The 11,653-nt window shown below is 36.2% G+C and overlaps 1 protein-coding gene and 2 long non-coding RNA genes across 3 annotated transcripts; all 3 read left to right on the forward strand.

Annotated features, from left to right (window-relative positions):
* Positions 1 to 1,194: 1,194 nt before the first annotated feature.
* Positions 1,195 to 2,349, forward strand: LOC121215580 (uncharacterized). The gene is made up of 3 exons (XR_005911506.1): positions 1,195 to 1,651; positions 2,142 to 2,203; positions 2,295 to 2,349. It is a non-coding gene; the product is annotated as an uncharacterized lncRNA (long non-coding RNA).
* Positions 2,350 to 2,404: 55 nt separating this feature from the next.
* Positions 2,405 to 3,880, forward strand: LOC121215581 (uncharacterized). Its single transcript, XR_005911507.1, has 4 exons — positions 2,405 to 2,633; positions 2,748 to 3,006; positions 3,084 to 3,168; positions 3,279 to 3,880. It is a non-coding gene; the product is annotated as an uncharacterized lncRNA (long non-coding RNA).
* Positions 3,881 to 9,441: 5,561 nt separating this feature from the next.
* LOC107927051 (arp2/3 complex-activating protein rickA) lies at positions 9,442 to 10,843 on the forward strand. The gene is made up of 2 exons (XM_016858021.2): positions 9,442 to 9,691; positions 9,791 to 10,843. The coding sequence occupies exons 1-2, from the start codon at positions 9,638 to 9,640 to the stop codon at positions 10,448 to 10,450; spliced, it is 714 nt and encodes a 237-aa protein (XP_016713510.1). The 5' UTR covers positions 9,442 to 9,637; the 3' UTR covers positions 10,451 to 10,843.
* Positions 10,844 to 11,653: the final 810 nt, after the last annotated feature.

Raw genomic sequence — 11,653 nt, forward strand, 5'->3', positions numbered from 1 at the left:
TAAATTATGTCTTAACTTTAACTTGATTTTTTTATAGTATAATTTTAAATCAAATTTTGTACTTATTTTAATATATTTATTTATAACATATTTTAATATTTAATTTGACATGATTTTCAAACTTATTATTAATATAATTTTAACATATAATTATTCTAAATTATCGTCAATATGTTTTAAAATTATCAAATGTTTTTTTAATTCTTTCTTAACATTTTTATTCATTTTCTAGTTTTTTATTAAATTGTTTCTAATTTTCCCATTAAAATTTTATGTATAATTTCGTGTACACATTTTGTTAATTCCACATTTCTTTGATCGTTTTTTTAAGTTACATTTTATTTTGCTTCTTGGTTAATAGTATCAAAATGTTGATATTGATGTATGCATAGTATTATTGAAATTAGGGTTATTCAACTTGTTTATATTCATTTATTATTCGTTACTCGTTGATGTATATTCGAATTTTGTGTGATATGTTGCCGTTTAACTATACCGCATTTATTTTTTCACTTGTTTCATTAAAAGCATTAAAATCATTTCGTTTTGTAAATTGTCAAAATATTCAGTATTCACATTTCTCGAGAGGATTGTGCCCTAACTTACTCGTTTCAATTTATTTCGTTGAATTTAGATAACCAAGTACTTGTTTTGCAATTAAATCATACAAATTTTAAATAAAGCTTTGTCTTTCGGGATTTCGAAATGTTGGATCCTAACTCACCGGATATGACATTTTGAGACCTCGAATTAGGTTTTTTTTTAAAAAAATAAAAAAATAAGGGCAATATTTGGTGTTTAGGAATTTCGAGGAAATAAACCCTAACTTACTGGGTTTAATTTATCGTTTAACCCAAATAACATGATATCCTTCTCAAAAAATGCATAAATTTCAAAAGTTAAAAGATAAACTTAATTTTGAGGATTTAAAACGTTACACTCTAACTTACTGAGTGTGACAATTTATTTCTTTAAAACAAGTGAGTCACATCAATCAAATTCATTCTATTCAAATTCTCTTTTCAAAGGATCGTATTTTAAAAATCTTTTCAAATTCTTGACATTAAGACATTAAACAATCGATTCGGTACCATTTTTGGGCGTTACGAGGGTGCTAACCCTTCCTCGTACGTAACCGACTCCCGAACCTTTTTTTCTCAAAATTCGCAGACCAAAAATCATTTTAATGGTGAACCGGTCACACCTTAATAAAAGATCGGTGGCGACTCCCATTTTCATTTTTTAAGTCGACAAATACATTTTTTTGTTTTTTCAAAAAAGGTGGTTTCGACAGGTCCAACTTGACTGTTCGTTTACAACTCTACTTCCAATAGCATGATGTGACATTAAATTTGGGGTCTAAAATTTTTAAAGGCCAAGACTTTGATGAACGCATGCATGGTTCATGGCTTAAAAACCCCTAGTGTTGAGTGTTGATGGATGCATGGCTAATGGTTCGTGGTTTAAGATAAGAATCTCTTGTGTTGAATGTTGACGGATGCATGCATGCATGTTACATGTTGAGGGGATGCATGGCTTAAGATAAGAACCCCATGGAGTAGACCGAGTACAAAAGACCAACGGAAGACTAAACAAAATGCAAAGCATTGGCCATTGGAAGAAACAGATCTATTTTACAATTGCCAATTTGGTATGGTTTTGGCCTTTTCTGCTTTTCTCCATCTCCCATTTGGATTGTAGGGGCATTTTACTAAAAAAACCCTTTTTTCTAAAAAAATTACTGAAATGGGCCCATTATTTAATTATTTACCGGAATGGTCCATTTTCTGAAAAATCGCGTCCACGTCAGCGCGAGTTGCTGACATGGCAGCAAATCGCGCCCTCTAGGACGCGATTTGCTGCCACGTCAGCAACTCGCTCTGACGTGGCTGCGACTTGACCCGTGCGTGAACAGTGCTCCAACAGTCAAAAATTTTACCGTTGCCCCCCAACGGTAAAAAAAAACTATAAATACCCCTCACCCTTTTTTTCACAAACTAATCCTCTCTCAAATTTCCTCTCAATTTCCTTCAAAAATTCTCTTAAGTTTCTCTTAAGTTTCTCTTAACTTCCTTTTTTTAAATAATTTCAAAAATATTTTTTAAAATTTTTTTAAACCGTAAAAATTTGTACGATTTCAGCAATGGCCGGAGAATTGACTCGTATTGATAAGCATCACATATCGGTAGAACAAATGAAAATTGTAAGTATTAAATTTAAGTTTTAAATATTATTTAAGAATTTTTTATTTATGCATTTTTAGATAATTATTAATTTTTTATTTGTTATAAAAGTCTGTAGATCGGGTATTGGAATGCAATATCCGGAATATGCATACTCCTCCATCATCGTTGGTAGAGAACTACCTGCGGGAAGCGGGTTTTTGGCACGTGGCGACGGTAGGCCGGGGATGCAAGATGGACCAAAAACTAATTAGTGCGTTGATCGAGAGGTGGAGACCCGAGACGCACACATTCCATCTTCCATGTGGAGAGTGCACTATCACTCTAGAAGATGTCAATCTGCAATTGGGATTACTGGTGGACGGGAGCCCAGTCACTGGGTCTTCCCAATCTAGCGATTGAGCGGCGGTGTGCTACGAGCTTTTGGGCGCTATTCCGGAGAAAATGGAGGTAGGTAAGATCGAGATGAGCTGGTTACATGACACATTCTCTGATCCAGATGAAGATTCAACCGAAATTTAAAGAATCTAATATGCTCGGCATACATTCTTAAATTAATTGAAGGTTATCTGATGCCCGATACGTCATGGAGCCGCATACATCTGAGATGGCTGCTGAAACTCGTTGATTTTAGAGCAACCGGTGAATAGAGTTGGGGGTCTACCGTCTTGGCAACGTTATATCGAGAGATGTGCGGGGAGACGCGACCGAGGAGAGCAAAAATCAAAGGTTGCCTGTCACTACTGCAGTCGTGGGCACGGTTTTGCTTTCCATTTCTATGTCCTCGAGTGGACCACTCATATACATTCCCACTCATAACGAGGTAAATTTTATATTAGATTTTACAATTATTATGTAGATTTTTAAAAATAAATGTATGCTAAAATTTTATTTAATTAGGTGGAACCATCCGGCAAGTCATGCTCGATTACTGTCCTCTCTTGAAGATATATGGCTTCTATTGGACCAACGGTCGGAAGCCCAAGTAAGTTTTAAATAAAATAGATATTTCCATACATTCGCTAGTCGATTGATATTTAGTATTTAGTATTTAGTATTATGTATATAACTAATATTTCCATCATGTTCATATAGTTTCAATAGACACCATACGAGGATCCGGCAATTCGGGCAGTAATCCCGGAAGAGTTCTTACAAAATCCACAAGCTTGGCACGTGAAAGGCGTGTTAATCAACTACGCAACTGTGGAGCCGCACCAGACAGACAGAGTGCTACGACAGTTTGGATGTAGACAATTGATTCCCGTGGATCCTGAGGTATTTGACGATCAACACAAAGTCGACTTTCGGTAATTGAATACGGATTGGACGAGATACTGGTCCGAGTACATGGAAATGTAGGAAGATCGATATGAATATATACCTACTCGGGAACCAATCATCGTTCCGGAGTTAGTGTGCGTTCCAGAATACATGCCATGGTTTAAGATCCATGGCAAGCCGTATTTACTGATGCCAGAGGAGAGACAGCGGCAAATACGTGTCGAAAGGGAAAGGCGCGGGCCTCTAAATCCAAGACAACAAGACGACGAAGGCAGCCCCTCAACGAGGCCCAGACATTCACTCGGCTCATCATCAGCGGCCATGCAATCACCAGGCCTAACGAGAGCACCGACACAGTCACCCGACGCAGCAGTTCAACCGATAATACCCACACAACCACCTTTTCAGATGATGCCAGGTGCGTTTTCTAGCCCTTATATGTATCCTTTTCCGAGTCCTATGGCAGGTTGGAGCCAAATGCCTGGTTCAGCTCCATTTCCTATTATTCTGAGTGGACCGCCGATGTATAGGCCAGCGGCGCACGAGGGATCGCAAGAGGGGCTGTCGGGGAGCTCTCATTTTTACCAATCCCCACCAACGTATGAGTTTCAAACACCGTCGCCGGTCGTGATGCAAACACCTCCACCGGTCGTGATGCAAACACCTCCACATACACTATTCTTTGAAGGCGGATCATCGTCCCAAGTCCGACAACCAGATGCCGTACCGGAAGAACCAGAATCCCCGTCAAAAGCTAGAGAAAAAAGGAATCCAACGCGTAACCGTCGACGGCAGCTATGTGGCACTGAATCCCCCAGGCATAGACATTGATTGCCGTATTTAAATTTATTTATACAAATATTTTGAATATTTTGATATTATTTGATGTAATAAAATAGAAATTTTTTATATTATTTGAGAATTTTACTAACCATTAATACCCTTAAATTAAAAACCCTAACCTAATTTAATTAAAAACCTTAAACCCTAAACTTAAAAACCTTAACCCCCTTAACTTAAAAACCCTAACCTAATTTAATTAAAAACCCTAACCTAATTAAATTAAAAATCCTAACCTAATGTAATTAAAAACTCTAAACCTTAAACTTAAAAACCCTAGCCTAATTTAATTAAAAACTACAAACCCTAAACTTAAAAATCATAACCTAATTAAATTAAAAACCCTAACCTAATTAACTTAAAAACCCTAACGTAATTAAATTAAAAACCCTAACCTAATTTAATTAAAAACCTTAAATCCTAAACTTAAAAACCCTAACCTAATTTAATTAAAAACCTTAAACCCTAAACTTAAAAACTCTAACCTAATTTAATTAAAAACCCTAAACCCTAAACCCTAAACTTAAAAACCATAACCTAATTAAATTAAAAATTCTAAACCCTAAACTTAAAAACCCTAACCCCTTAAATTAAAAACCATAACCTAATTAACTTAAAACCCTAAACCCTAAACTTAAAAACCCTAACCCCATTAACTTAAAAACCCTAACCTAATTTAATTAAAAATCCTAAACTAAATTAATAATTTTACTTTCACATAATGTTAGATTTGGAAAAATGTTTTTTCCCAGTACTAACAATTAATAATTTTATATAATTTGATAATTTTACTAATCATTAATACAATTTATCAATTAATAATTTTACATTCACATAATGTTAGATTTGGAAAAATGTTTTGACTAGTATTAACAATTAATAATTTTACATAATTTGATAATTTTTACTAACCATTAATACAATTTATCAATTAATAATTTCACAAACTTAATTTTTTTACAATTACATTCAACTATTGCGATTAGGGCATGATCGACTTCTATGGCCTGGATTCCTACATCATCCGCACAACTTCGTTTGACTGGCTGTTTCTCGGATATCTATATTGTTACGTATTCTAGTCGAGCAAGGTAGACCCTTTGGTTTGCGACGTAATTCTCTATCCGATAACAGCTTAAAAGGAGCAAGAGATACGGGCGGCCACTTACGTTCATCTGGGATTGGTGGGAAAACGTGTCTCAAGACGTTATACATGTTTTCTAATTTGTAAACTTCATCCACATAACTCATCGGATCCAGACGGAGATTCTAACAAGCTGCAATAACATGCGCACATGGATAACGAAGTGCATCAAACATCCCACAGTCACAAGTCCTATTTCGCAAGTGTACACAATATTGCCCGCCAACAACACCTTGGTGCGGTCTGTCAAACTCTATCTCGCGAAACCATAAATTGTCTCGATCATGACACACTATGTGCATGGTGTTTGCCCTCGCCTTGGCCTTGTTAATTTCTTGAACTACCTTACTGCACCATACATGTCCTCCCTACATCTGGCCTGCATAACTTGCTGCTCGCTTTGGAAATAACACCGCCAAACGAAAATATTTCTCTCACACAACCGATGTTATCGGTAGATGGCGCGTTCCTTTAAGAATAGAATTGATGCATTCAGCCAGGTTTGACGTCATATGGCCATATCGTAGGCCGCCGTCGTATGATTGTGCCCACTATTCGAAACGTATGTTACAAATGTAGTTCGCCCCTTCTCCGTTAATTGAACGTAAAATTGCCAACATCTCGTGAAAGCGATCTTTATTTATTTCATACCCTGCCAATATAATATCATAGCGAATAATTTATACCACTTCTACCAATAAAACTAATTCAAATTGACAAACGAAATAACACAGATATAGACTAAATACCCATGTTGGTCACTTGTCGTCGTTCGCTCTTAGATGGATATTACCTGTAGTAGTTCGAAGCAACGTGTCTTAGGCAATATCTATGGTGTGCGTGCTGCCATAAGCTTCCCTGTCGATCAAATGCAGCTAGTATACCGGCGCCCCGATCTGAAATAACACAGATATCAGGTTGGGGGCACACATGCCTCCTTAACCTAGAGAGAAAGAAATCTCAGTCATCAGACGACTCCCCCGGTGTTATTGCAAATGCAATTGGAAGAATTCTCCCTCCGCCATCCTGTGCCACTGTAAGCAATAGCCGATGAGTATACTTACCGAACATAAAAGTACCGTCAATTTGTACCAACGGCTTGTAGTATGAAAATACGTCTCGGTATTGCTTAAAGGTCCAAAACAGGCGTTTGAACACTTGGCATCCACGTAGCAATCGGCCGTTGTAGTACGCATGTTCCGGTTCAAGGTCTGTGATGGCACTTGGGACGTATCTCTCTAGCACCTGACACCACTGCCATATTTCATTATATGAGGCGTCTCACCCACTATGTATCTTCTCCAACGTCTTTTGCTTAGCTATCCAAGCCTTGCGGTAAGGGGGCGTGTACCCCATTTGGCTACGAATATTGGCAATTAACACCGGCACTAATGTCCTGGGATCTACTTTTACCATGGGCAGTATCAAGCTAGCTAACATAGCTGAATCCATCTTGGGATGATCTTGTGAAACATATATAAACCGAGTACATTAAATAATACAACATTGCATAATAAAAGTATTATTCAGAAACCGTCAATACTATACCTGCAGCACATGTATGTGGACCTTTGTACTTTTTAATCTCCCACAACCCTGTCATTTTCCTTAACGAGGCGTAGATTTTCCATGAGCATGTGCCGTCTTGGACCGCACACTTCGCCTCAAACTTATCAGATTTAGATTTAACGACGTGGTAGTTAACGCCGTTTTTGATGCTATGTTGTTTCAAAGCACCAATAAAACTACCCTTATTGGAAAACTGATTACCAACTTCAAATTCACTGTTGGCGATGTAAATTGTACATATAACTCAATATAAGGTGCTCCACTAGCAAGATGAGTCTGCACCATTGCCTCCAAGCTACGAGCACCTTTTATGTCGAACGAGTCATATGTCACCGGATCACCAGAAGAACAAAATCGATACGTGATAGACAGAACTTTCATTGGCATCGTTCCAAAAATTTTACGCCTAATTCTTTTACGAAGTTCTGTCAAATCTATGTTCTGGTTAAAAACCAGTCGCACCGTATTCTCCGACAAAAAAACAACACCATTCTCGGTGTGGCAAACCTCACCATCATAGTAAATAACAGCACTAATACGTTCACTCATATTTGAAACTCTAACCTTCTTATCCTCTCTAAATTGTTTCTGCTGTGACTTATGCATTCTGAGAACATTTTCTGTCTAATTTAAAACTTCAGCCCAAACATGCTACTGTAGCAAAAGCGCGTCCACGAGGGCACGATTTTCACAAATTCTTCTCAAATAGCATCCTGCTAGAAACGAATTTATACTATTTGCTCAGAAACATCAAAAAAAATTATTTCTTCCATGACCGACTGTAGCAAAAGCGCGTCCACGAGAGCGCAATTTTACAAATTCTTCTCAAATAACATCCTGCTAGAAGCGATTTTATACTATTTGCTCAGAAACGTCAAAAAAAAATTATTTCTTCCATGACCTACTGTAGCAAAAACGCATCCACGAGGGCGCGATTTCACAAATTCTTCTCAAATAGCATCCTACTAGAAGCGATTTTATACTATTTGATCAGAAACGTCAACTCGAAATTATTTCTTCCAAGACTTAAAAACCCTAAAAAGTCTGAACCCTAAACTTTAAAAGCCGAAAAAACCTAACGTGGGAAAACGGAAAAATTGCGTCCCCCGAAACGCGCTACGTGGCTCAAGAAATCGCTACCACATCAGCAACTCAAGCTGACGTGGTAGCGATTTCCTGGCGCGTCCCCTGACATCGCGCTGACGTGGACGCGATTTGCCGGAAAATGGACCATTCCGGTAAATAATTAAATAATGGGTCCATTTCGGTAATTTTAAAAAATGGCTTTTTTTGGTAAAATGCCCGGATTGTAGATACAAAACAAAATCATTTTATTCGATTTTTATATTTTAATTTGATATAATTTATTCGTATAATTGTCGATATTATATTTTAATCCAAATCAGGGGCAGCGCCAGGGAGTTCGCAGGGCCCGGCTCCCTCCTAAAATATAAAATTCTATTTTTGGCTTTTAAAGTTTTATAAATTTTTTATTTAGTAAAAATTAAAACTGTATTTTAATCGTTTATAAAATTTTAATTTTATCCTTTAAAAATTATAAAGATATAAGTTAATAAAATTTTAAATTTGTATTTTAACTCACATAAAAATATAGAAACTTAATTCTGACCCCAAAATTTTTTTTTTAACTTCCCACCTCATCCAAATCACTAACACCATTAAATTTTCTATTATTAAAGATTCTTTTCACTAATTTTTTATTTTTTAAATTTTTAAAAATCCAACTCAAACTCGATATGTATTTTTTAAAGGGTAAATTATGATAGAGGTCACCTAATTATGATTTTTTTCTTTTTTGGTCATAATTATGAAAAGTTATAAAATAGTCACTCAACTATTCAATTTTCTCTTTTTTTGTCATAGTAAAAATGGAAACTCCTAAGGACAAAGCCAAAAGTTTATCTTTGGGGGCCAAAATTAATTATAAAATTCTAAACGGATCAAAATACAATTTTACCTTTGTATATGCATGTTATTTTAGAGTTTTAAAGGGATTAAGCTGAATTTTTTTCATCTTGGGTGGGCAAAGTGTATTTTGCCCAATAAACTAACTTATAATTTAAAATTCTTTAAGTGACTAAAATGACTTGTCATTGTAGGGGGGCCAAGGACCCTGCCAGGCCCCCCGTCCCTTGGCGCCATCCCTGAAAACTCTCAAAAATGCAAGATAGTTGAGTGACCAAAAAAGACAAAATTGAATAGTTAAGTGATTATTTGTAACTTTTTATAGTTGGATGACAAAAAAGAAAATTACAAATAGTTTGGTGATTAAAAAAGGAAAAAATCATAGTTGAATCACTACTAATATAATAATAATAATAACTAAAATATACCTAATTAAAGTGTGTAGATAAAATTGTGGAGTTGAATATAAAAGAGGGACAAAAACCATTATTTTGACATAATTTGACCAAAAAGATAAAAAGAAAAACATTAGTTACTGTTGCTATTGCTATTGCTAGTGCAAGTCCCCTTCTTATAAGACTCAGAAGAAACCACTGATAAACCCCACCTTTTGTTTCTCTTTCTCCAATTCTGGAATAGGAACAAATCAATTCTAAGTTCACTTGTTTTGGGTGTTTCCAACTCTGAGACCATGGATGCTCAGCATGGTTCCCCTTTTAGCTGGGCTTATTTTTGTCAAGCTAAGGTAATTAATGCCCCCATTTCTTGTTTGTTTTTAACTCATTAGTGTTTACCCTTTTGGCTTGATGATGAACAATTTGGGGGTTGTTTTTAATGATTGCAGACAATGGAAGAGCTTAAGCATTCACTTTTATGTACTACTATGGAGCTTGAACAAACAAAGATCCTAGTTCAAGAGGAGCTTAGAAAGAGAGATGATCAAGTACTTGAACTCAAGGAGTTGCTAAGCAAGGCTATGAAAGAGAGAGATGAAGCCAAGGAGAAATACCAAAAGCTTTTCCTTGAGAAACTAGTGCATCATCACCACCAACACCGACAGGTTTCCAGCATTGAAGATGAACCCAGAAGAGGGATTGATTCCAACAATGGCTTCTCATCATCTGATTGTGAGGAAAGTATTGTTTCATCCCCTGTTGTTGACCCAATTCAACAAGGACCACAAGCAACCATAGAGCTGGTGCCTGATAGGCCATTGCCTGAAAAGGGAAAGCTTTTGCAGGCAGTGATGAAAGCTGGTCCACTTTTGCAAACCCTTCTTTTAGCTGGACCGTTGCCTCAATGGAGACACCCACCACCACCACTTGATTCCTTTGACATCCCACCTGTGACCATCCCTTCACCACCACCACCACCACCACATCGGCTCCACCAAGACTCCTTCACCACCCTAAACGCCTGTGGTAAAGTTAACAGAAAAAGGATTCTATTGGAAGGCTCTGATTCTCCTACAGAGACCAAGTACCAAAGAATAGTTCTCCATTGACTGCAAACAAAAGAATAGTCTACATAATACTAGTTTATGGTGACTGATGAAGCATTTTTGTACAAAGGATTGCTTTGGAGAAACAACTATCCATTTTCCTAATTACCCTTTGGAGAGCTTTCATTTCCTTGGCTTTTTGCCAATGTTTCCCGGTAAAGATATTTGTCCTTATCTTACCCCCCCCCCCAAAAAAAACCATTTTTTCTTCACATTTTCTTCTTCTTCTTTTTTGCTCCATTGATGTGAAAGGGAGCTTTGATTTCTCCAAAACTGATGTGGAAAGTAAAAATTACTAGTAGTATGATAACATTTAGCTACCATTCTCTTTTACTAAGGTTTGTGATTAGTATGTGGAAATTGTGGACGAAATGGTTAAGAGTTTAATACTTCTTATGTATGGATTCAATTCAAGTCTCGTGGATGAAGAAATTAAGTTATGAGAGTCTTATTCTTCATCTAAAGATATAATTTAACTTAACTGGAATCTAATGTGACTATTGAACACCGAAAACGAAACAAAAAAGATGTTAAAAGGGCAGAAATATTGGGTGTGGAGTAGTTGAAATGGGAAGATGGGTATGGCCAACAACCAAGAAGGATCTAAGAGGGATTGTTTGATTGCTAGTCGGATTAGTGGATCCCGCAAATCGGAATCAAGATCCGCTAATGGCCTCACCGATGATTGTTGTTGTTGTTCAGTATGATTATTTTATATGTAGGTGTAAAGTAATGTTTCTCCAAATGATGCTCTCATTCATTAATTCTAATATTATTGTATTAATAATAATCAGTGAGATTTCTATTTCCATGTTGCCTTCACCATACAAAGATAAGGGACACGTTCTTTTGCTAATGAAAAAATTCAATGAAACCATACCCAAATTTTTGAGTCCTTTTTGTTTTTAATTCATTCTAGATTTAAGGTGGAGTTTATCATTCGGGTTTTTTAAATCACTTCAAATTCAAGTTATTTGTTATTTGAATGTAAACTAATTTCAATTATTTCTAGTTCAAGTTAATACATTTTGGAAATGAAGCCATAAGGGTCATCAAATCTAAATGGTAAACAATGGGTAAATATAAGTTTTTCATGTACATGACTAAAAAAAGGGACTTTGTAGTGTAAGCCACTTAAAATTAGGAAATTTTAGTGAAATTCTTTTAACAAAGTGAAAGGAAAAGAAACTCGTTTTGTATTCTCCA

This window comes from Gossypium hirsutum, chromosome D03 (assembly GCF_007990345.1).
Source record: "Gossypium hirsutum isolate 1008001.06 chromosome D03, Gossypium_hirsutum_v2.1, whole genome shotgun sequence".
Classification (NCBI taxonomy): Eukaryota; Viridiplantae; Streptophyta; class Magnoliopsida; order Malvales; family Malvaceae; genus Gossypium; species Gossypium hirsutum.

Bases quoted from the DNA above. Each gene is read 5' to 3' on its own strand.
- LOC107927051 (XM_016858021.2), top strand. From the start codon at position 9,638: ATGGATGCTCAGCATGGTTCCCCTTTTAGCTGGGCTTATTTTTGTCAA. The intron at 9,692-9,790 runs GTAATTAATGCC...TAATGATTGCAG, and splicing joins CTTATTTTTGTCAAGCTAAG to ACAATGGAAGAGCTTAAGCA.